The 24,717-nt window shown below is 40.4% G+C and overlaps 2 protein-coding genes and 1 long non-coding RNA gene across 5 annotated transcripts in view; 1 reads left to right on the forward strand and 2 right to left on the reverse strand.

Moving 5' to 3' along the window:
* NIP7 (nucleolar pre-rRNA processing protein NIP7) overlaps positions 1 to 24,717 on the reverse strand; it is a 68,946-nt gene that overhangs the window by 33,670 nt on the left and 10,559 nt on the right. The gene's annotated exons all lie outside the window — the stretch shown is intronic.
* On the forward strand, positions 16 to 24,635 carry TERF2 (telomeric repeat binding factor 2). Of its 3 annotated transcripts, none has more exons than XM_036086912.2 (10): positions 17 to 437; positions 543 to 638; positions 1,294 to 1,424; positions 11,013 to 11,099; positions 12,130 to 12,276; positions 14,140 to 14,246; positions 16,001 to 16,393; positions 21,001 to 21,086; positions 22,980 to 23,023; positions 23,470 to 24,635. In XM_036086912.2, exons 1-10 carry the CDS (start codon positions 59 to 61, stop codon positions 23,626 to 23,628), a joined length of 1,629 nt encoding a protein of 542 aa, XP_035942805.1. In that variant the 5' UTR covers positions 17 to 58; the 3' UTR covers positions 23,629 to 24,635. The 3 variants fall into 3 exon arrangements, with proteins under 3 accessions (XP_035942824.1, XP_035942805.1, XP_035942813.1); XM_036086920.2 differs by having other exon boundaries at positions 22,983 to 23,023; XM_036086931.2 differs by lacking the exon at positions 11,013 to 11,099 and having other exon boundaries at positions 16 to 437.
* On the reverse strand, positions 9,345 to 12,199 carry LOC144380315 (uncharacterized). Its single transcript, XR_013444402.1, has 2 exons — positions 12,068 to 12,199; positions 9,345 to 9,858 (listed from the first exon to the last, which is right to left on the reverse strand). It is a non-coding gene; the product is annotated as an uncharacterized LOC144380315 (long non-coding RNA).

A 24,717-nucleotide genomic window follows, 5' to 3' on the forward strand; every position in this document is an offset into this window, starting at 1 on the left:
GATGCACGGTCTTTTCCCTCCCAGAAGCCCGCGGGCTGCTAGGAACACCGTCCGTGTCATGGCCGCGGGAGCCGGGACGGCAAGCCCCGCTTCCGGCCCGGGCGTCGTACGTGACCCGGAGGCGTCACAGTCGAAGAAGCGGCCCGGCCGGGAAGGCGGGGAGGGCGCGCGGCGATCGGACGCGATGGCGGGGGGAGGCGGGAGCAGCGACGGCAGCGGGCGGGTGGCAGGCCGGCGGGCGTCCCGCAGCGGCGGGCGGGCTCGGCGGGGGCGCCAGGAGCCGGGGCTGGGGGGCGCCACGGAGCGGGGCGCGGGGGAGGCACGGCTGGAGGAGGCGGTCAACCGCTGGGTGCTCAAGTTCTACTTCCACGAGGCGCTGCGGGCCTTTCGGGGTAGCCGGTACGGGGACTTCAGGCAGATCCGGGACATCATGCAGGGTGAGGGCCGGACCTGGGGAAGGAGGCTGGATGGAGAAGGGGATCTGTGGGGCCCGGGGGTCGGCGCTGGGGGGATCGCCGAGCCAACGATGTCTTCTTTCCCAGCTTTGCTTGTCAGGCCCTTGGGGAAGGAGCATACCGTGTCCCGGCTGCTGCGGGTTATGCAGTGTCTGTCGCGCATCGAAGAAGGGGAAAATTTAGGTATGGCAGTTTCTATGTTCTTCTCTGGGCTTATTTATGGTTACGTTGTTGTTTTCCAACTTATGTCCGGAACTGAAGGATTCGGGGTTAAGGTGCATTACTATGTTTCGATCACAGTGGTCTTTTTCCTTCTAGAATGAGTCTGTTCTTTGGGTCTAGTTTTCTCCAGTTAAGATTCTCTTGGCTACTTTTCTATTTTTTATTTCGTCCCACCTGTTCCTTGCTTGCCCCAACTTTGCTGCAATCTAGTGAATTATGTTAAGAAGGCCAAATTTTCCCCCATAGTAGAATGTTTTTCAGAGTATAAGCACTTTTTTTCTTTTAATTGAACTTAAGAGCTGTTTAGCAAAACTGTCTTCAGTTTCTGGTCGCTTGTATCTGAGGAGAATGTGTGTATCCTGAAATTTGAGATGCAAATGCATGTGTTAAATAAATTTTTACTTGTCTTTGAAATTATTAAAAAATAGTCACTTCAAATTCACTGGTTTGAATTTGAACTCCTAACATGTTTGTAAGCTTGTAGCCAGTATGTTAGAAAATTAAATGCAAATCTTTCTATATTTACATGTGTCTTTTCTGATAAATGTGTATTTTTGGACATGTTTTTGCTCTTTATAAAAATAGCTTAAAGCGAAAACTGTGCTCTTTGTCCTAGACTGTTCCTTTGATATGGAGGCTGAGCTCACACCACTGGAATCAGCTATCAATGTGCTGGAGATGATTAAAACGGAATTTACACTGACAGAAGCAGTGGTCGAATCCAGTAGAAAACTGGTCAAGGAGGCTGTAAGGCTCTATTTTTCTTTTCTTTTTCTTTTGACAAAAATTAGATGTCTTTGAGGATAAAATGCTTATCTTTTCTGTGTGGGGATGGAGAGAGCAAGTGAGCACACTCAAACATAGACACATACAGATGTTACATCTCTTCAAGTGACTTCTTTCTGGGCCAGGCTTGGAAAGTATTAATGGCAGGTATGCTGCTTTTGTGATTTTGGTAGTGTTCCTTGTGGCCTTGGCAGGAGAGGCCACAATACACAAGAATTGGGTTGGCATTGAAGACTGACATTTTGGAGGTTATTACACCATTCAGGAGCACTGTTAAAGGGCTAGAAGCAACTGGCCTAGGTTTTGGTCATCCTTGTTTATAATAAACCAAAGAGGATAGTTGAGGCCTTGGGAAATGTGGGACTGACTTTGAAGAGGAACATTCCCTTTGAACACACAGAATTAAAGATGCTAGGATAACCAGCCAGTTAGAAAAACAGTAATGGTAGAAGGCTGGCACAGCCAGTGTTCTTGACAAGGAAAAAGCTACTGGAGTGTCTAGGAACTTGGGACTGTGTGTTATGGCTCAGGTAGCTTCAAGTAGTAGAACTTACTTTTTTAAAAGATGACTGGCAATGGGAACCAGTCAGAAAAAGCTTTTTCTTTCTCAGTAACGAAGGCTGGGGGTGTGGAAGCAGATGTAGAGGTGGGGACTGAAGAACAACAGCTCAGCATTGCCTTGGTAGTAGAAAGTAAGGAAACTGGTAAGAAAAGAGCACCCCCTAAAAAGATGGTATCTGACATGGGGGTGGGAAGATAAAACTTTGCTTAGCAAGGAAGACTTTCTGTCCCTTAGCTGTGTGCTGGGTACTTAGGTACCCTGCTAAAAAAATAACTAGTGTGTGTGAGGTGCAGATATTTATTCAGTCAAGGACCTTGGGCAGGAACTACTTTCGGTCTTGGAAAGAATGCTCAGGTAATCCAAATTCCAAAGAGGAATAATTCCAAGAATAGATTTTTAGTATAGGTAGGTCCGGTTTGTGTTGGAGGGAAAATGCCAGAAAAGACATATTAGCAAAGGAGGAGAAATCCATGCCTCCTTTCAGAAGAGCTAAGGATCTTTTGAATGGGAAGAAATGGCTCAGTTGGTGGAGCATGCGACTCTTGATCTCGGGGTTGTGAGTTCGAGGCCCATGTTGGGTGTAGAGATTACATAAAAATAAAATCTTGAAAAAAAAACTGGGCAGGAAAGAAATGGTACCATTTCAAAGTAATTCATGTAATTCCTTTTAAGTAGGTAGCTGATTCAGAAGTGCAACTCCTTCAGAACAGAAAAGCTATAGATTTGTCTCTGTCCCCTCTTCTGGAAGAGTCTTGTGGACTTTCATCTGTATATTTGTTAATTTATTATTATTTATTAAGTTTATTGGTCTCGTTTGGGGGGCTTCCTTACGAAAAATCTGTTAGCGAAGTCTAAATTCTTTTAAAATAGTCAACCGTACTCTTAATGTTGACTCCCTTCTGCTTTTCCATTTTCCATCATGTACCAGATTTCTTGTTATACTTACCATATTACTGTTATTGCTGTGTACCAAATTACCCCCAAATCTAGCAGCTTAAAACAGGAAATATTGTCTCTCATTTTCTAAGAGTTCGGTTCAGCTGAGTGCTTCTGGCTTGAGGTCTCTGATGAGATTGTAGTCAAGTTGTCTGCTAGGGTTGCAATCATCTCAAGACTCAACTGGGGCTGAAGGATCTTTTCCCATGCTCACTCACATGGTTGTTAGCAGGACTCACTTTCCTTGCTGGCTGTTGGTTGGAGTCTTCAGCTCCTTGCCTCTCCACAGGCCTGCTTACAATATGATAGCTTGCTTCCTCTAAAGTATGTGATCCAGGAGAACAAGAGCCCAAGACAAAAGCTGAAGTCTTTTACAATCCAATTTCAGAAGTACCATTACTTCTGCCATATGCTGTTGGTCACACAGACTGGACCAACTATGGATTAGTGTGTGGAATGGGACTATGCCAGGGGTGGGGATCATTGGGGACCATCTTAGAGACTGGCTACTACAATTACCTTGAACTCTTAGTTATTAAATGATACCATATCACTTGCCTCATTTTATTGTTTTTTTTAATTTTTCATTTAGAGTCATAGGATCTGTTGATGGTCATCTTTGGGAAAATACCATGGGATGCCTAGGCTATTGAGGCTTTTCGATGCATTTTAAGCTTTGTAAAGTGTCACAACAGTTCATTTAAAAGTCTATTAAGTTTTTGTTAAAGTTTATCAAATAAGTTACTAAGTTAGAACTTTTCATTATATGGTGTAGGTATTTCTGCAGGTCTTCAGGACCCCTTCAGGAATCAAAACTATTTTCATAACAGTGCCAAATCATTAGTTGACTTTCAGTGCATTGACTTTGCACTAACGGTGCAAAAGCACTGATGGATAAAATTGCTGGTGCCTTAACATGACCCAGGAAGTGGTAACTTGTACTACTAGTCTTTGTAGTCTTCATTGCCACATACTTGCAGTTAAAAAATAAATAAAAGCCAGTTTCAATTAAGAATGTCTTTGATAAAGCAGTAAAATTAATTTTATTAAATCTAGACCCTTGAGCAAACATCTTTTCAGTATTTTGTGACAAAGTAGGAAGTTTGCCTAGAGCAAACTGGCAGAAATGGCCACATAACATGATGGTTGTCTTCAGGAAGGCACTCGTGTGATTGCTTGAGTTGCATGCTGCTCTAGATGCTTTTTTTAATGGAACACTTTTCTTTACTTGGAAGAACTGAAAATTTTGGTTATTTAGGTGTGGGCATTTGGCAGTCATTTTCTTGCAAAAGAGCAATGGGAACTTGTCACTTCAAAGAAAACAATTGGTAGTGATAAAACTCAAGCTATCAAGTAAAAATTCAAATTTTGGAAAACTTGTATTGATGTACCTGACAGCCTCCTAATCCTTATGCTTTTCTGATAAGATTGATGGTGGTTATTAACAACTGTGATTTAAAAAACATTTTTAATGAATGTGTCAACATTTGGAAGATCTCTGTAACTCAGTAAATAAATATTTTCCAAATGGCCAGTGCATTAATTTACAAAATCATTCATGGGTAAAAGATCCATTTAAAATGCAAGATAGACTGAAGGATTTTAATGTAACAGATGATGAAAAGTTCACTTGCCCAAGTTTGCTGTAGAGTCAAAGAAGAATATCCACAATTTTCTGAAAGGTCTATTAAAATACTCCTCCCTTTTCCAACTTCTTACCTGTGTGAGGCTGGATTTTTTTTTTAATATACTTTAACCACAACAACACATCACATCAGTATAAATGGAGAAGTAGATATGAGAATCCCAACTTTCTTCTATTAAGCCAGATATTCAGATTTGCAAAAATGTAAAACAAGGCCAGCCTTCTCATTAAACTTTTGTCTTAGAAAACATAGTAATTTTTCATAAAGTTATATTTACATTAACCTGCAATGGGTTTGTTATTTTTTAATGAATTAATGAATTAATATATATTTTAAATTTTTCTCAGTTTTATATTTCTAATATAGTGATATAATGCACATAAGCAAAAGCTCTTTGGGGGTCCTCATTAACATTTAAAAGTATAAAGGAATCCTGAGACTAAAAAGATTGAGAACTGATCCTGTAAGCTGTTAATGATATTGAGGCCAAATTGATTTTCTCTTCATAACCAAAGATTCCTCAGTTAGGTTCCCATGGAGAAGAGCAGAGAGTAAACATTCTCCCCTGCACCTTTGGTAACAGCATCTTTTCTTTTGGGGCCTTACCCCATTTTGGGGGGGTGGGTGCATAAAACACAGTCTCTAAGTACCTTAATTCTTGAAATAAAAGGCTTTGTCAGAGCTTTTTGAGCATTCCTGCTTCCCATAACAGCCTGTTTTTTTTCTGAGTTTGCTTCCTTAGCCTTTCTTTCTTAATGTGAGTTTTGGTTTTCTTTTTCTATGTGCTTTCTGCTATTTCCCCCCAAGACACCTATCTCACCTCTAATGAAAATCTATGCTTTGAATTTCCTTTTTGTTTAAGTTAGCCAGAGACCACTGCTATTAACTTACACCCTAAGAACCTTAACAGCTATATGAGAAGAAATTATACTTCTTTCTGAAAACTCTCAAGTGAAAAAAAAAAACTTCCCAGGAAATTAAAAATAGTTTTAAAAGATAAGCTCATGGGGCGCCTGGGTAGTTCTGTTGTTAAGCATCTGCCTTCGGCTCAGGTCATGATCCCAGGGTCCTGGGATCGAGCCCCGCATCGGGCTACCTGCTCGGCAGGAAGCCTGCTTCTCCCTCTCCCACTCCCCCTGCTTGTGGTCCTGCTCTCGCTATCTCTCTCTCTGTCAAATAAATAAATAAAATCTTAAAAAAAAAAAAAGATAAGCTCATAGTACAAACGTTGGAGGCAGACTTTTAATTTAGAATTTGAATGCATTCACATTTCCTTTCTTATTTCACAAATTAAATGTAGTAGGACCTGGTTCTAATTCTGGAAAAGACAGAGTAAGCATGCTCTCTTCTGTCCTTCTTAATGCAAGTATAAATCCTAGACAGAATGTGTGGAGCAGCTGTCTGAGGATTCATAAATGTAAATGGTAGTACGCAGATGGGGAAGAAGACCAGAATTTGAAGATCCACCAAACTGGTGATGATTAGTATACCATTTTTTCCTTCTCTGGTATCATCTAGCCTGGACTTGAAGTCTCCTGAGAAACCTAGAAATGCACTCCAGGTGGGAACAGAAAGAACTCCAAGAAAGGCTTCCTCTGGCCTGAGGAGCAAGAAAGGGATGTCCTAAGAGTCAGGGAGGGTGGGAGAAATCCCAGAGTTTCTTTTCTCTCTGCTCTCTTGCCCTGGCACCCAGGCAGTATTGCACTGGTAGCAGCAGTGGCCCAGTGACGACAGTGACAGCAGGGCTGGCACTACAACTGAAGGAAGAGAACCCATTCTCTTTAGCAGTGGAGCTGTGACCCCCAGAACTTAGAGCAAATTCCACTGCTTTTTTTTGTTTTTTTACTGTCTATCCTGCTGCTTAGCCCTGGATGCAGATACAGTGTGTGGCACAGTAGGGAAACTAAACCCCAGGAATGCAAGGCTGGTTTGAAATTTGAAAATCAATCAACGTCCTTCACTCTGTTAGTTTAAAGAAGAATGAAATATAACATCTATCAGTTGATGCAGAGAAGGCATTTAACAAAATTCAACATTAGTTCATGATAAAAACACTCAGCAAACTACGAATAGAAGAGAACTTAATCTGATAAAAGACATCTACAGAAAACTTATAGCTAACATCATACTTGATGGTGGAGGATAGAACCAAAAGGCAAGGATGTCCATTCTCACCACTTCCATTCCATATCATACTGGAAGACCTGGCTAGTGCAGTAAGTCAAGAAAAAGAAAAGGCAAGAGACTAGAGAGGAAGGGAAAAAAAATGTCCCTATTTGCAGATGATATGACTGTCCATATGGAAAATCCCATGCAATATACTAAAAAATCTCTAAGTTTAGCAAGATTGAAGGATACAAAAATCAACATAGTTATTCATATTTCCAGTATATATTAGCAGTGAATGACTTGAAATGAAATTACCAAAACAGTGCCACTTAAAATAGCCCGAAGAAAAAGAAATACTGAAAGTCTAGCAAAACATGTATAGTATCTGTATGTGGAAAAACACAAAATGCTGATGAGAGAAATCAAGACCTAATAAAATGGAAAGGCACACCATGTTCATGGACTGGAAGACAGTATAGTTAAGATGTCCGTTCTCTCCAGCTGATCTGTAGATTTAATATAATTCCAATCACAATCTCAACAGGATTTTCTATAGACATAGACTGATTCTAAAATACAAATGGTAAAAAGCAAAGGAACTAAAATAACCCAAACAATTTTGTAAAAGAACAAAGTTGAAGCACTCTCTACCCAATTTTAAGAATTACTATAAAGATACTCATGACCATAAATAAAGATTAATGGAACAGAAGACAGAGTCCAGAAATAGGCCTACACAAATATGACATTGATTTTTGACAAAAATGTAAAAGCAATGCAATGGAAAAGGCATTCAATAGAAAAAGGATAGTCTTCAACAAATGGTATTGAAACAGTTGGATGTCCATATGCAAAAACTGAACCTTGACCTCACAAAAACTCACAAAAATTAGTTCGAAATGGATCATAATCTAAATTTGAAATGTAAAGCTGTAAAGCTTAGAGAATAAGATGAAAGAAAAACTTTATGTTCTGGACTTAGGCAAAAAGTTCTTAGTTATGTATGACACTAAAAGCATGATCCATAAGAGGAAATTTTGATAAGAGGAAATAATGGTAAATTGGTCTTAATCAAAATTTAAAACTTTTTTTTAAAGATTTTTTTATTTATTTATTTGACCGAGAGACAGCGAGAGAGAGGGAACACAAACAGAGGGAGTGGGAGAGGGAGAAGCAGGCTTCCCGTTGAGCAGGGAGCCCAATGCCGGGCTCGATCCCAGGACCCTGGAATCAAGACCTGAGCCGAAGGCAGACACTTAATGACTGAGCCACCCAGGCACCCCCAAAATTTAAAACTTTTGTTCAGAAAGATACTGTTAAGAGAATAAAAACAAGGGATGCCTGGGTGGCTCAGTCGTTGGGCGTCTGCCTTCGGCTCGGGTCATGATCCCGGGGTCCTGGGATCGAGTCCCACGTCGGGCTCCTTGCTCGGTGAGGAGCCTGCTTCTCCCTCTCCCTCTGCTGCTCCCCCTGCTTGTGCTCTCTCTCTCTCTCTCTCTCTCTGACAAATAAATAAATAAATAAATCTTTAAAAAAAAAAAAAAAAGAATAAAGACAAGCTATAGACTAGGAGAAAATATTTGCAAATCACGTATCTGACAAAGAACTTGCGTCCAAAATATATACAGAACTCTCAAAAGGAAACAGTGCTATTTAAAAAAATGGGCAAAAGCCTCACCAAAGAGAATATACAAATGGCATATAAACACATGACAAGATGTTCAACATAATTTAGTCTATAGAGAAATACCAATTAAAATCACAGTGACTACTAGGACAACCTATTAGAATGGCTAAACTTAAAAAAATACTGACACTAATGCATGCTAATGAGGATGTGGAGCAACTGGAACTCTCATACATTGCCAGTGGGAGTGCAAAATGGTATAGCCACAAAGGAAAACAGTTTAGCCATTTCTCATATAAGTTAAATATATTTTTTCCATATGACCCAGCAATCCCACTTGTGGGTATTTACCTTAGAGAAATGTTATGTTCACCCCAAAACCTGTACACGAACGATTTAACGTCTATTCCTAATCACCAAAAATTGCAGACAACTCAGATACCATTCAGCGGGTCAATGGATAAAAGTAGCACAGTAGCCCCCCCACCCCACCCCACCCCACCCATAGTTTCACGCCATGGTTTCAGTTACCCACAGTCAACTGTGGTTGGGAAGCGGACGATCCTCCTTCTGACATATGGTCAGAAGGTAGAAGGTCAGGAGTAGCCTTGGGCTAAGTCTTAATATATATGTCATTCACCTCACTTCACCTCATCACATAGGCATCTTACCATCTCACATCACAAGAAGGGTGAGTACAGTACAATCAGATATTTTGAGAGACCACATTCCCATAACTTTCATTACAGTATATTGTTACGTTTGTTCTGGTTTACTGTTAATCTCCTACTGTGCCTAATTTATAAATTAAACTTTATCATAAGTCGGTATGTATAAGAAAGGGGAGTGGGAGGCATCACTATACATTCAAATAATGGAATACTGCTCAGCCATTAGAAAGAACTATAGATAATGCAACAACAAAGATGGATCTCAAAGGCATTTATACAGAAGGAAAGCATCTCAGGGTTACATACTCTAAAAAAATAAGCACTACATGCTGTAGGACTCCATTTATATGACATTCTTGAAGAGATGAAACAGTGAAAAGATAAGTGGTTGCCAAGGGTTGGGGTTGGGGGAGGGGTGACTACAGAAGGGTAGCACAAAGGGAGGTTTTTGTATCCTCATTGTGGCAGTTAATAGGAGTCAATACATCTATTAAAACTCAGGATACTACACCCCCCAAAAGTCCATTTTACTGTATGCATGTTAAATAAAATTTAAAAAACATAATAAGATATAAATTATTTTATACAGAGTAAAACCTTTGAATTCTTCAAGAAAGTTATTCTGCTGAAAATGATGTAAAAGTGAATGTGGTCATCTGACTATAAAATGAAAAGACCTACTTTGTACCTTCCCTGGGCAGCAGGAATTTATGGTTGTGCCTGCTATTCAAGAGCATTTGACACCAGTTTCCTTTGCATGCTGAGGACAGAATCACCAGAGATTAATACTGCATTCCCTTTGCTATTCCTCCTTCTTTTAGTCTGTATCTCCTTCAGTTCTTCCCTGAAATGAAGATTGAAAATATCTGTGGACCAGTTTTCCTTCCGTGTGTGTGTGTGTGTGTGTGTGTGTGTGTGTGTGGTGTTTCTTTTACCTTTCTTTGAGACAGGATTTAGGGTAGCTACTTTATCCTGTTAGATAACTCCAAGTACTCCCAAGTTTTCCCTGGCTTTTCTAATTTTTTAAAAAATGACATCTATATTTTAGGGGTGCCTGGGTGGCTCAGTTGGTTAAGCAACTGCCTTCGGCTCAGGTCATGATCCCAGGGTCCTGGTCCCGATCGGGCTCCTTGCTCAGCAGGGAGCCTGCTTCTCCCTCTCCCTCTCCCTTCTACTCCGCCTGCTTGTGCTCTTTGTCAAATAAATAAATAATCTTTAAAAAAATTAAAAATGACACCTGTATTTTTAAAATACCACTTAAAATTTTCGATCACTGTCATTTTCCCTCTATATATTTTCTTGGGGTTTCTTTACTAAAGGACTCTTTTCTCATGAGACTTCTGCATCCTACCTGGAATTTTGCCCTCCTTGTGTGCTACCTGTGGATGCCCTGGGTTTGTTCATTTCAGTAATTCCCTGCACACTTGAACTCGAGTTGCCAGCTGGGGTTTAGGGTAGCGAGAGGCTGTGTTGGTTGTCCTACAGAAATGGCCTCAGGACTTTCCTGAATGGAACTAGCAGAACTCCGTGGTCAGCAAATGGCTTTTTTTTTTCCCCTCACAGTATATCCTCCCCCCTCTGTCCCTATCATTATATCAAAGATTTTGCATCCAAAAAGAACAGATCCAATTGTTCTGGGGACCTGGAATGACTCCTGTCCATTTTGCCTTTCCTTAGGAGGCCCTATTCAAATTGGGTAAATGGTCTGTAATCCAGAGGATCAGATTTTGCTTTATCAGCTATTTTTTAAAAATCCAGTGTAATGTTGAAAATCTGCTCCCCTACACAATGAAAGAAGAGTGCTTACAGTTGTTCATAATGCCTGAGCAGTGATTGTTAGTTTTTAAGTACAGGAATTTGACAGAATGTGAAAAAGTTCTTGGGTATATAAGACTCATTTTTACTTTTTAGTAGTTTATTTTAGTATCTGATATTCTGATTACACCTGTCATTATACAACAGTTAAAAAAAAAGGTGTTTTTTTTTCCCCTTTTGTAGGCTGTCATTATTTGTATCAAAAACAAAGAATTTGAAAAGGCTTCAAAAATTTTGAAAAAACATATGTCCAAGGACCCCACAACTCAGGTAAATTTGATATATTTTTGCTCCCATAACTTAAATCCATTTCATTGTTTTTTGTGGGGAAACAGGGAAAGGGTTCTTTGTCAGGAATTTATCTAAATATTTGGCACCTTTAGCATGTTGTCTTCTATATCCAAGATAGCTTACTGTGAGATTGGCTTTTCATAATTTATTTTTCATTATACACATTACCTAAATTATTTTCTTGCCCATTTCTGTCAGGTTTGTGACAGAACTTTATTTAAGTGATCAGCACCAGATATTAAACTATCAAGTTCTGTAACACTTCTAACTTCATTTACGTAAATGCTGATCCTGCAGACTTGAGAATCTGCCTTGGTGAGGACTTAATTCCTCTGTTTTCTGGTGTCAAAAGCTCTGTTGGTGTCCTGCTTTTTTTTTTTTTTTTATAAATCTGAGTTCTTGAAAAGGTAATACATGTACATAATAAAATTCAAAAGGTACAACAAAAGAGCTTAGCTCATCTCTTAAGTCAGCCACCTCATTCCTCTCTTCATAGGCAACCAGTTTTTTTCTTTATCCTTTCAGAGATATTCTGTGCATATGCAAGCAAACTAATGTGCATCTGTGTATATATATACATGTATATCCATTCTTCCTGCTCTTCCCATATGCACATGTGAGCATATTCTACACCCTAATTTGAGCATTTCGTAAATTGCTTTTTTCACTTAACATATCTTGAAGATTGTTGTGTATTACCACATAAGGAGCTGCTTCATCCTTTTTTTTTCTTAAGTTTAAAAATCTTTATGTAAATGTATAAAGGTACTTTAGATCCTAAGCTTCATCTTTTTTTTATAGCTACATAGTAACCCACTATGGCTGATCCATAATTTATTGACCTGTTCTTTGTGGTACGCTTGCATAAATCTTCCCCTTCCTATATATATACCAGTGATTGCCACTGACAGCATTGTGAAAGTTCTGATAGTGTTGTCTCAACTCACCATCATTGAATTTTTACTGGAGTTCTCCTTTCTTATGTCACAAATATCGGTCCTTTGTGTAGAAGCTGAGAAATGATCTCCTGAACATCATCCGTGAGAAGAACTTGGCCCACCCTGTTATCCAGAACTTTTCCTATGAGACCTTCCAGCAGAAGATGCTGCGCTTCCTGGAGAGTCACCTGGATGATGCAGAGCCCTTCCTCCTCACGGTGGGCCTTGGCCTTCTCTTCTCATAACCATGATGTGGCCTTGAGGATGTGCAGGCAATCAGAAAAGGACAGCTCTTTTTAGAAGTGAAAAGAGTAAATGTGTGTAAAAGACTTTGAATTATATGCACTGTCTTCCTTAATTAAATGCCTTAAATATACAGAAGCAGAGATCCTGACAGAGGCAAAATGGAACATACCTGGTTTCCCTCACCTCCCATTTATACCTTCTACATGTGATTAATCTGTGTGGCTAAAGTAGGGGCACACCTACAATTAGTGGTGGTTCCCAAAGGAGATGAAATTTGAGTTCCGTTTGGGAGGAAGAGTGGTTTGGTAGACATGGTGTGATGGGGTTGTTAACAGGAAGAGGGAATAACTGGAGAAAAAAGGTGTGACTAGAAGTATGATAAGGGAAAAGAAGCCAAATGTAGACATTCTTTAATTGGATCAAAGTGATAAGCAGAAAGAATGGTAGCAGTGAGGCTCAGGACAGCATGTGGAAGAATTAGAACACAGTCTGTTCTAGAGGGTGGGCTGTGATATTGGGTAACTGAGTGAGAAGTTTTGTTGTTGGTTATTTTGTTTGTTTGTTTTTAAATCACCAACATTTAGAGAGTGTTGAGAATATCTTAGTTTGGGGTGACTGGCTGGCTGAATCAGTAGAGCATGCAACTCTTGATCTTGGGGTTGTGAGTTTGAGCCCCACATTGGGTGTAGAGATTACTAAAAAATATCTTTAAAAAGGGGCGCCTGGGTGGCTCAGTTGGTTAAGCGACTGCCTTCGGCTCAGGTCATGATCCTGGAGTCCCGGGATCGAGTCCCGCATCGGGCTCCCTGCTCGGCAGGGAGTCTGCTTCTCCCTCTGACCCTCTCATGCTCTCTCTGTCTCATTCTCTCTCTCAAATAAATAAATAAAATCTTTAAAAAAAAAAAAAAAAAAAATCTTAAAAAAAAAAAAAGAAAGAAAATATCTTCGTTCATAACAGTAGATCTGCCAAGCCCATATTAGGATAGTGTCATTGATCGTAGCAGTCATTTGGCAGATGTCAAATTATCTGCAAAGCAGATAGTTTGGGATATTCAGGGTACAAGTGTCAGGATACTTGAGCCTTGCCTACTGTCCTTTCTCTTATATTACAGATAACTGGAAAATAACCTGCCACTGTTTCTGTGAGGGGAGAGACCTCTGAGTTCTTAAGACATTACTTGTTACAGGCATACGTATCTGAAACAGAATGATACTGGACTGATTAGAAATTTATAAAATTTTAGTCAAAGGGAGACAGATGAGCAGTTGGAGTCAGAGCAAGATTGGCCCACTCAGGACTTTATGTGGTATTAGTCAGGATTTTCAGAGTTACCAGGCACAACATATTTATGGGAATATAGTTACAAAAAATTTTAGACACAAACTAAAAGACACCAACATAAACATTAGTTATCTTAAGTTTGAAAAAAAAAAGTCTGACTTTTGTGCATGACCCCAAAGGTATATTTGGCATTCAGAAACTAGATTAGGGATGAGATTGGAAGAACAGCAAAGGAAGGACAAAGTAAAATTACACACTTAATTTGTTGTCCAAAAGGTTAAAGAATTCTCGCAAGTATCAGGATGGTTAGCACCACTCAAATTGAATTCTCCTTTAGTATAGAAAACTGTGAGCTCTTTTTTGAAGAAGGAAAAAGCAAGACATTTGAAATAGTTCTTGTGAGTTCTCTCCCTTTCTATGTCCTCCTCTAGTTTATGCCTAGATTGGATTTATAAGTGAACATGTTTGCATGTTGAGTATGTATGTTTGTGGTGAAAGAAGAGAATTAATGAAATTCTGTGGCTTCCTCTTCCTGATGACATCCTTTTCCCAGATGGCCAAGAAGGCTTTGAAATCTGAGACTGCTGCGTCAAGTACAGTGAAGGAAGATAAACAGCCAGCACCAGAGCCTGTGCAAAAGCCACTCAGAGAACCTGCAAGGTGAGAGCGATGCCCTTTTGCAGTCTTGGGCGAAACACAAGGGTGGTAGTCTGTTGGAAGCAGTCTGCTTAGAGCAGAATCAGTTCTTCCTGGTACTGAAATGTTACTGGGTTAGTTGTACCAGGCACTGTGGGAGTTACAGAGCATGCCCCGGGAAAATGAGAATATTGAAGACAGGATGTCATATCCCTGACAGAAGTTCCTGACTGGCTATTCCTCAGAGGTTCTTTCCTTCTTTGTTCTCCTATCCTTGCCTTGCCCATATCTACACACTGCTTCCTTGTGGATACCTGATCTCTTAATGTAGTGTTCAGACTTGTGAATCAGATTCCCAAAACAAGTTTTTAAAGTAGGGATCAAAGATCAGATGCCTTTGGGGGCCCAGTAGGAAATGTACAAGAGTGGGTGTAGGATAATACAGTTCAGAGCATGTGAGTGTGAACCAAAGAGGTCATGCTTTTCAGCTTTGTGTGATTGTTGCTATGTGGGAATATCCAAGGATGCCCAAACTTTAGTTCAAATTTTTGTGTGAGACATCTAGGGTTTTTTGTTTTTGTGGTTTTTTTGAGCTTTCCCAGTTTCTGAATGTTGGCAATTAGTCCAACTAAAAAAAAAAAAAACTTGCATAGGTTAGGCAACAAGACATATCTACCAGATGGGTTTGGCTTGTAGGCTGCCAGTTTGCCCTTTCCTAACAGTTTTTATTTAAAGTATACTAGTGGGGTGCCTGGGTGGCTCAGTTGTTAAGCATCTGCCTTCGGCTCAGGTCATGATCCCAGGGTCCTGGGATCGAGCCCCGCATCGAGCTCCCTGCTCTGGGGGAAGCCTGCTTCTCCCTCTCCCACTCCCCCTGCTTGTGTTCCCTCTCTCGCTGTGCCTCTGTCTCTCTCTGCCAAATAAATAAATAAATAAATATCTTTTAAAAAAAAATAAAGTATACTAGTTATTCCAAATGATAGATGAACTTACCTTTATTATGAAAAGGCAGTTTCTCATTGTTCTAAGACTGTGTGGCACACTTCTAACTTGGAGAATTCTCAAAAGTCCCATTTAGAAGTGTACTGTAGGAGGAAGGGGGCAGAATGGAGACCAGTCTTTTCCTTCTCTCACAGGAGGGTTGGACTGGACAGCAAGGTGAGACTGCTAGATTGTCGGTTGGTTGCCCAGGCTGACCTGTAGCTGTTAGGCACTATACAGAGTCCTTACGTAGTGGAGAGCAGTGTTGTACTGTGCTTTAGTTCATGCAGACAAAAAGGGTTAGTGCACTGGCTAAAAAGGTCTCTTGGAGGGGGAGTGTCATTGGTTCTAGTCCTTTAAAGTTCTTACTTGGAGCTTAAACTCCAGAGGTCAACTTACATATTTAAAGCCTCTACTTAATGCTTATAAATGGAGCTTTATAAAGTTGTTCTGAGTTTTTTTTTTTAATTTTTTAAAGATTTTGTTTATTTGTGAGAGAGAGAGCACAAGCAGGGGGAGCTGCAGGCAGAGGGAGAGGGAGAAGCAGGCTCCCCACTGAGCATGTAGCCTGATGTGGGGCTCGATCCCAGGACCCTGAGATCATGACCCGAGGTGAAGTAAGACGCTCAACTGACTGAGCCACCCAAGCACCCCTCTTTTATTTTTTTAAATGAAGAGTCCTCAACTCGAAGAGTCCTCTGTCTCATATGAAGCTTCACACTTCAGAAAAGTTGTGGCTCTTTGGATGAGCATCAGTAATGGTGAGATTGATCTTTGTATATTTGCTTTATATATAGGCAGTTACGGAGTACTCCAACCACCATTGGAATTATGACCTTGAAAGCAGCTTTCAAGACCCTGTCCAGTGCACAAGATTCTGAGGCAGCCTTCTCAAAACTGGACCAGAAAGATCTGGTACTTCCTAATCAAGTGTCCCTGCCATCACCAGCCCTCAAAAACAAGAGACCAAGAAAAGATGAAAATGAAAGTTCAGCCCCTGCTGAGGGTGAGGGTGGCTCTGAACTGCAGCCCAAGAACAAGCGCATGACAATAAGCAGATTGGTTTTGGAGGAGGACAGCCAGAGTACTGAGCCGAGCGCAGGTCTCGACTCCTCCCAGGAGGTCGTCCCAGCATCACCATCCAAGCCCACCGTTCTCAACCAGCCCCACCCTGGGGAGAAGAATCCCAAGTATGAAGACCTTCTTTGTAGCAGTTTTGGGGCTGGTTGGTGGTCCTGGTTGGGCCTGGTATTGCTTCCATGAATGAAGTAACTTTCAGCTAAGTTATTCACCACCAAGGCTTGCTCAGACTGCTAGAATGTGACTTGGGAGTGGGGAGTGACAACATAGCCATCCCTGGCAGTTCTGAAGCCCCACCTGTGGGCTTCCAGGCATTGCTCTAGGCGTGAGTGAGGATGGAAGGGTTTCAGAGCCTCCTACTCATTGCTGCTTTCATTTTTAGTAAACTTCTGAGTGCCCTGACTACTAAATATCAGTCTTCTTTGTTAAAAGAAATTTGTTTGAATTGGGCTACTTTAGACTTTGATCTTAAAAAAGATTTATGAATATTTATAGTTTTGCACCTTCTAAGAGCAATTAAGACTTGGCAAATTGAGTAAATATCTACTCATCTCTCACATTCTGCTAGGTTCTATGGGGCAGTGGTTAGAATGCTTTTATTTTGCTCCCCATCATGACCCCCAGCCTGGCTTTCAAGTTTTGCTACCCTTTATGCCCTCTTGTGGATCCTTCCTCCAAGCAAACTAGTTTGCTTGTTCTCTCTGGAACACACTCTATTTTTGCTACTGTACTCTTCTTGCTTCCTGTCATTCCCCACAGTTGGACTATCATTCCTCCATCATTGCTTGTGAGAATCCCATCCATCCTTCAAAGGGAAGAGATATTGATATTGACTAAGTACTTTCCATGGGCCAAGCACTTCTCACATATTATTTTACTGAATCTCTAGAATCCTCATTCTGTGAGTGATATATTAGCCTCATTTTAGAAGGTTTAGGAAAAGTTATTAACTTGCCTGAAGTCACAAACCTGAAAAGTGGCAAAGTTGGGCTTTGGGATTTTTTTTTTAAAGTAGGCTCCACACCCAGTGTGGAGCCCAATGAGGGACCAGATGAACTCAGATCTTGACTCAAAGTCCATGGCCTATACAACACATACACCAAGCTGCCTCTTAAAATTCTGCCTCCTCCATGAATCTCCCCTGGTCACCCTGCTGTTAGTGATCACCTTGCTGGTCTCCCAAGGCCATTGCCATCTCTACCACTGCTCTGTTGTAGCTGTGTGGGGACCTATGCTCTGACATGCACGTGCTAGATGCCCAGAGAGGCTGTGACATCTAAATGATTAATACTCAGGCTTAAATCTTCACTATATGTACCACTACCTGCATCTGGAAGTGAGTGAGTCATTGGCCGGGCGCTCAACACATTTTATTCTCCTTTGATACATGATCTCCTTTATTCCTTGCAGTAGTCCTATAAAGTATAGCTATTATTCCCATGAACAGATGAGGAAACTATAGAGAGTACATGGTTACAGTGGTTTTATAAATGGGAGGATTTGTGAAGGTTTAGACCTTTCCACCTCTCTCATGTGTCAAGGGCATGAAGTATGATGGGTACTCTAAAGCAGAGGTTGGCAAACTACAGCCCCTGGGCCAAATCCACCTGGTACCTGTTTTTATAAATAAAGTTTTATTGGAACTCAGCCACGAACATTATATATGTATTGTCTGTGGCTGCTTTTGATGCTACACTGAGTTGAGTAATTGGAACAGAGCCAGTAAGGCCTGCAAATCTGAAGATATTATCTGTACCTTTATAGGAACAGCCTGGTTGTAAAGGAATTGTGTGAGTTACCCGGGAGCTCCAGGAAGAAGAGCTGAGTCTGCTCAGCAAAGTTGTGGGTAGATCAAGCCTTGCAGAGGAGCAAATGTTGAGCTGACCTTGAAGGAAGAGTAGGAAGTCATCAAGCATATTGCAGGGTGGGGGTTCTAGGCAGCAGAAACCCCTTGTATAAAGTCATGAGAAAGCCTGGTATGCTCCAGAAATGTCATATACTCTGTATGGCAGAAGAATATAATGCACAGAGAGGATGAAGGGAGAAATGTCTGGATGGGTAGATGGGCCAGGTCTTGAGTTCCTATTGTATTCTATCAGGCAGAGGTTCTTAAGCTGGGTTTCGCATCACAATTACCTGTGGAATGTTTAATAAAATACACAATCCCAGGTTTCTGAGTACTGAATTAGAAGGGGCAGGGGATGGGTCTGTAATCTTCTTTTCTAACTGTGCCCCCAGATAATTCTAATACAGCTAATCTGAGGGCCTGATGAGCTACCATTGATGGCTTTTGGACCGGCACTGAGGCAAAGGAGACAAGATGGGTGGCTGGAGACTGCTACAGGATGAGTAGTTAGGACCTGGAGGAAGCTGGGCTGGTGGAATTGAAGGCAGGATTAGGTGTATCACCTGGAGGGCAGGGTCACAACTACTAGATTTTTATATGTTCTATGGCACTTGGCAAGGACAAGTGCTGATTAGATATTTATTGACCAAATAATTCTTGGTTTTTGCAATTTAAAGGGTCATACCTAAAACTTCTATAAAAGGCCAGCAAAGGGTTAACATTTTAGGCTTTCTGGACCACTTGTGTGTCTGTTGTTTATTTTTTGTTTTGTTTTGTTTTTTTTACAACTCTTTGAAAATGTAAAAACCATTCTTAGCTCAAGGGTTGTACAAAAACCAGCCACAAGCTGTAGTTTGCCAACCCCTTGAGACCAGACCCCTCTAGCCCATTCATTGCTCATCAAGTTCTAACTTTACAAATAGGAGCTTAAGGACCAGGAAGTGACCTGATTTGCCCAGGACCGCAGAGCCATCAAACGGTGAGATGAGGACCCAGATCTCAGCCTCTTCTACAATAGAAGTTAGGCAGTACCAAACATTTGTACACAAAGTAAGTGCTGAGTTCAAAGGAAGAGCAGGAGGTTACCAAAGTGGTCTGTGCAGATCGTCTGCAGGAAGAATGAGCAGATAACGCAGGTGGAAATGACAGATCCAGAGGTTAAAATCAGTTTTATCCCAGCATGGGGATAAGCAGGTAGAAAACTGAAACTATAATTCTGACTTATTTATAAATAGTAATTAACACAGTTAATATCCTGAAAAGGAAAAACCTCATGTAATCTTTTCACTTGTCTCAAGCAAATTATTCTCAGAAATAACATTTTGGGGGATATGAACCAATTCAAACATAGTGAAAAGTAGATGGCTCACCATTTGTCTCAGCCATGTAAGTAATTTCATAGAAAACTCATGGAACTCAAATTTTTTTCAAGTCTGTACTTCTTAAACGAACTGCTTTCATTACTCATTTGCAAAATACCTAGCCAGCCTTAAAAATAAACCTCTGGTCATAGTGGGGGAAGGAGCCTGAGGTTTGTCTCTACTCTCTTGATCAAGTGTTACAGGATTTGATCTATATAACTTCTTCAAATTTAATTCAGATACTTCTCATGTTGCTTTGTAATAGATATTACAGTTCTGAGGTCAGATTTGTGCTGTGTTCTGTTCCCAGGGCAATTGTACTATTAATCAGGTAAACACGGTTACAGTTAGAAAAGACTGACTACAGTTTTCATTTATTCAATAATTTGGGTTTGGGATTATTTTTTAGTTTTGGGATTTTGGGTTATACTCAAGTATGTAACATTTCATGTGCACAGAAAGGATTCTTACTTGCTTACTACTCTAATCTTCAATGGTATAATTTATTTGCAGCTCTTTGATAATCCTGTTTTTACTTCAGCACGTTTTTCCAGCTGCTGTTAGGGTATGTGTTACCGTGCTAGGTGTTTGGGATGGACAGATGAAGATACAGCCCTTGCCTGCAACGTGCTTATGATTAGGGTGTATGTTATGAAATGGCTGTTTTAATAAAGTGGAAGCACAACCACAAGGGCAGAGGAGTGGGGTTTTTTTGTGTGTTGGGGGCCTAGATTTAGGGCAGGCTTCATTGGGAATGATGGCCTTAAAAAATGGGTAGAATTTTACTTGGCAGGGAAGGGAATCCTAAGCAGAGGGAACTGTAGAGAGGAAAGTACAGAGCTTATAGAAGGAAAAGAGGAGCAGAAGGCGTGGCTCTGCTGTTTGTGCTGATGCGGTTGTGGGGGCAGGGTTGGAGAGAGGAGGCTTTGGTAGCAAGAAACTGGCTGGAGCCAGAGTGGATGATCTTGACTGATCCTCCATACAGGCTTCATTGTTGAGGCAGTGAGAAGTGATCATGGAACAGAGAAAGGATGAGGTAATTTTAGACTGATGTTCAGGTGGTTTTGGAAGGGGAAGGGGCTAGGGACAGAGACTCCAGTTAAGAGACCAGTGTAAGGTACCATGTGCTTGGACAAGAGCGCAGTCCAGAGATACGACTGGGCATGTCTTTGAAGGACTGGGAGCAGTTTGCTCATTCTAGGTTAGAAGAATGCTGAGACCTTCAAAATCAGAGTCAAAACCAACCAAACAAAACCAGGAAAATGAGCAGATTTTGAAGGGGTTAGTGGTGTATTCACTGCTCAGTTTGAGGGATGATCCTGCAGCCTGTGGGAGGACGACATGGAGATGCCTAGCCAGGTCAGCATTTGGGAGTTGTGTGTTAAGTGAATCTCAACTGTGGTCACAGCAGAACAGGGAGGAGTATAGGCTGTGAGAGAGCCAAGGACAGAATATGGGATGACCCCAGTGATCTGTTTTACATCTTGTCCTCTTGTTGATCTCCCCTCAGAGTACCCAAAGGCAAGTGGAACAGCTCTAATGGGGTTGAAGAAAAAGAGACATGGGTGGAAGAGGATGAACTGTTTCAAGTTCAGGGTAAGCTAGGACATTCTCCTTGGTCCTTGATATTAGCTGAATGATAGATGCGTGTTACTATCACATTAATGTTATAAAAACTGCTTGTCTCCAAACTAGAAAAAGTCCAGTAAGTTCCTTACTGTGATTCATGAGCAGTCAGTTTTATGTCCTTTCCCATTAAACAATGGAGACTGTCAAAGCAGCACTTTATATTTAAAGAGAATGCCTGGTTTTGTTTTAATAAATCCTATATCTAATTGTAGCTGATGATCTTCCTAAAGTCTTTTAATTAAAAAAGGTAGATGTGGTCATTCCTTGTATTTCCTGTTTAAGTAAAAAATCTCTTCCCAGTTTCAATATATAATTTTTTTTCTAAAAGAGGAAACTTTAATTTTCCATAATTCATACTAAAGTTCATAGCATTTGCAGTAGAATCTCTCCCACCACATACTTTGCATTCTAATGGAAATATCATAATCTTGGAGATTCTAAAGACTTTGGTAACACAGCAACAGTAAACCTCTGCCAGCCCCAAAGGTTTTGTCCTTAAAAAGTACCTTCATTGGCACAAACATAGTTGGCAAGATCAAGATCACACAGGAAATGGGGGAAGTAACAGAAAATCAATAAAAGTGGCATAAAATATTTAAAAACAACAGGATATAAAAGTTCTAGAGAACATCCACATCCAGTGCAGTCCAGATTTGTCAACTTTAAAATCTGCTTCCACTATAGTATGAAACACTTCATAATTTAAAACTAAATAATCTGTTCCTCTAAGTATCCCTTTTCCTGAGCCACCTTCATTGTTTAGGAAGCACTGCTAGGACAATAGCATCTGCTGAAGCAGACATTCAGCAAATCATGTTTATGCAACTTTGCCTTTTCTTGCAGCTTTTTAATGGCTCTTGTTGGCTTCCAGTGGCATGTTTTTTTATACTAGTAGACCCTTCTGTAGTCCTCTGGCCTTTAAAAAAATTATCTTGGTGCATTTTTTTGAGGCCTCATGTCTTTCCATATGGTGAGAGGGTGGAGCTTGAGCAGATCTCCTATGGTCTCTCTGAGTGGGGAGCAAGAACTCTCCTGTTCTTTTGCTTAAGGAGCTGAACCACATATTATTTACATAAAATGATCAGGGATTTGAAAATTCTGGCATAAAACAGTAAAATTGTGTTATTTCAAAGCAGTGGTTAGCAAGGGGTTACAAAGCAGAAATTACACACACACACACACACACACACACAAGTATATAATACAGTCGACCTGTAAACAACACAGGTTTGAAATGTACAGGTCCACTTATACACATTTTTAAAAATACAGTATAATACTGTAAATATATTAAGATTTTTTTTATGATTTCCTTAATAACCTTTTCTCTAGCTCACTTTATTGTGAGAATATAGTATATGATACATTTAACATGCAAAATATGTGTTAATTGACTGTTTATGTTATTGGTAATGTTTCTGGTGAACAGTAGGCTATTATTAAGTTTTTGGGGAGTCAGCATGGATTTTTGACTATATGGGGAGTTGGTGCCCCTAAACCCTGCATTCTTTAAGGATCACCTGTAGATGTGTATATATTAGGGTTTTAAATACCACAGTCCCTCAGTAATTTTAGAAAATCATGTAGGTTTTACGAAAGAGCCTGAAATCCATCACTAACCAATATTTATTGAATGTCTGTATGTAAAATATTTGCTTTGTACAGATTCTCATTGGCTGAAATGATTGATATCTTCCAAACAAAGGACAAAAACAAATTACCCTTCAGTGATATCCTTCTTCTCTCAATGTTGGGAAATTTCAGTCAAGTTTTCCCTTTAGGAACATTCTATGTCTTTTTCTTGTGGTTTGTGCAGAGAAAGGTGAACTCTGAAATGAGTCTACTTTTAATGTTTTCCAGCAGCACCAGATGAAGAGAGTACAACCAGTATAACAAAAAAGCAGGTAATTTAAAATTACTTTTTTTTTTACCTTTTCTGGTAATGTGGGTAGAATAGAGGTAAAATAATCACATCTCCTAGCATAGGCTACCCAGGCACCTGTAAAAAGGTATTTTGCAATTTTCAGATAATCCAAACTGAGTTAAAGTAATAGTTATTTTCTGGAAGAAAAATCTGGAACAGAAACCTGACACATTCTCCTGACCATGAACAACATAACGTTTGAAGTTTTGAATGCAGAAGTGATTAGGATGAAATAGGAGGACATTGAAAATTATTAAATGTCTAAATCCACAGTGTTAACTTATCTCTATCGTGTTTTAAAAATATAAACCCTTCTTTTGGGTTTAGATTCTTGTCCTAGGATTCTTGAGTTTACCTCTTAACTGTATGAAAATGTGAATAAGTGGAGAGACAGGTTGTGATAAATATTTTGGTCTTCTTTTGCAGAAGTGGACTGTAGAAGAAAGCGAGTGGGTCAAGGCTGGAGTGCAGAAATACGGGGAAGGAAACTGGGCTGCCATTTCCAAAAATTACCCATTTGTTAACCGAACAGCTGTGATGATTAAGGATCGCTGGCGGACCATGAAAAGACTTGGCATGAACTGAAACAGGCTTTCATTTCCACAGAATTCACAGGAGCATGGTTCCTAATAATAGCCCCTGATAGTCTGTTGTTTCTTTCAGAAGCTGGGCTGGAATGAGAATTTTGGGCATCCTCCTCCGACATGGGGGAGGTCCCAGTTCTACTTCATCGATGTTGGAGATCATGGAGCTGAGAAACAAAGCCAAGTCCACCCCATGTCCTTGGCAGAGATGACAGGCACATAGCTTGTACAGTGCCAGAATATCATTAGTATTTCCCTTCTTTAGTGGTTTGCTTGAATTTAAATCCCTGGTAATCAGTAGAACCTTCTCCTAGGAAATGGTGGAGTCTGTCAGGAGCCACTTATGACTCTGACCTGTTAAAACCAGCAACATGAGCATTATTTGGAGTGAACTTGTTCCAGGTAAAGCTTTGGCCTTCTGATGCAAATGCAAAGGAACTTCATCTGTCATGAACCCAGGCTGATGAGAGCCCAGTCCTGGTGGAATCAGAGTCTCTTTTAAAAACTCTTCAGCCAGTTGTAACATCAACATCTAGACCTGACAGCCTTGGCATTTGCTCTTAATATTTGCTGGGCTACGTAGGCAGGTTTAACCTCCACCTCTCCTGTGGTTGAACCAGTGTGTTTTTTTGTAAAACGGTGATTGTAGATAAGCTTAGCCTTTTTCTCCATCCCCTCTGCCCAATTCCCTTCCTTATGCTGGACTTTTAAAGCTTAAAAAATCCTGACTGAATATAAATGCTTAATTCCATTCTTTGTGAAATGGTTGCTTCCGCCTGATACCCTTATTGTGCTGTGTTAGTGTCTTGCTCTAAAAGTCAACATTCCCTTCTCCTTTTGTACTGTGTTGTGCTTGCTGTCTCTCTCGGACATCCTTAAAGACTGTCTTTTTGGCACACACACACAAAAAATCAGTAAAGTGTTTTCTGTAATCTTTTTTTAAAATATGAGAACTAATTATTGTCCATAACTTGTAGCATTCTTCATTAAAGTCTTGCTTCTCTCAAATGTTAAGTAGCTATTTAATTCCAGCACAGCATGTATGAGCAGTTGGAGGTAGCAAAATGTTGAACAAGCTTTGCTGAACCAT

Source organism: Halichoerus grypus, chromosome 15 (assembly GCF_964656455.1).
Source record: "Halichoerus grypus chromosome 15, mHalGry1.hap1.1, whole genome shotgun sequence".
In the NCBI taxonomy this organism is placed as follows: domain Eukaryota; kingdom Metazoa; phylum Chordata; class Mammalia; order Carnivora; family Phocidae; genus Halichoerus; species Halichoerus grypus.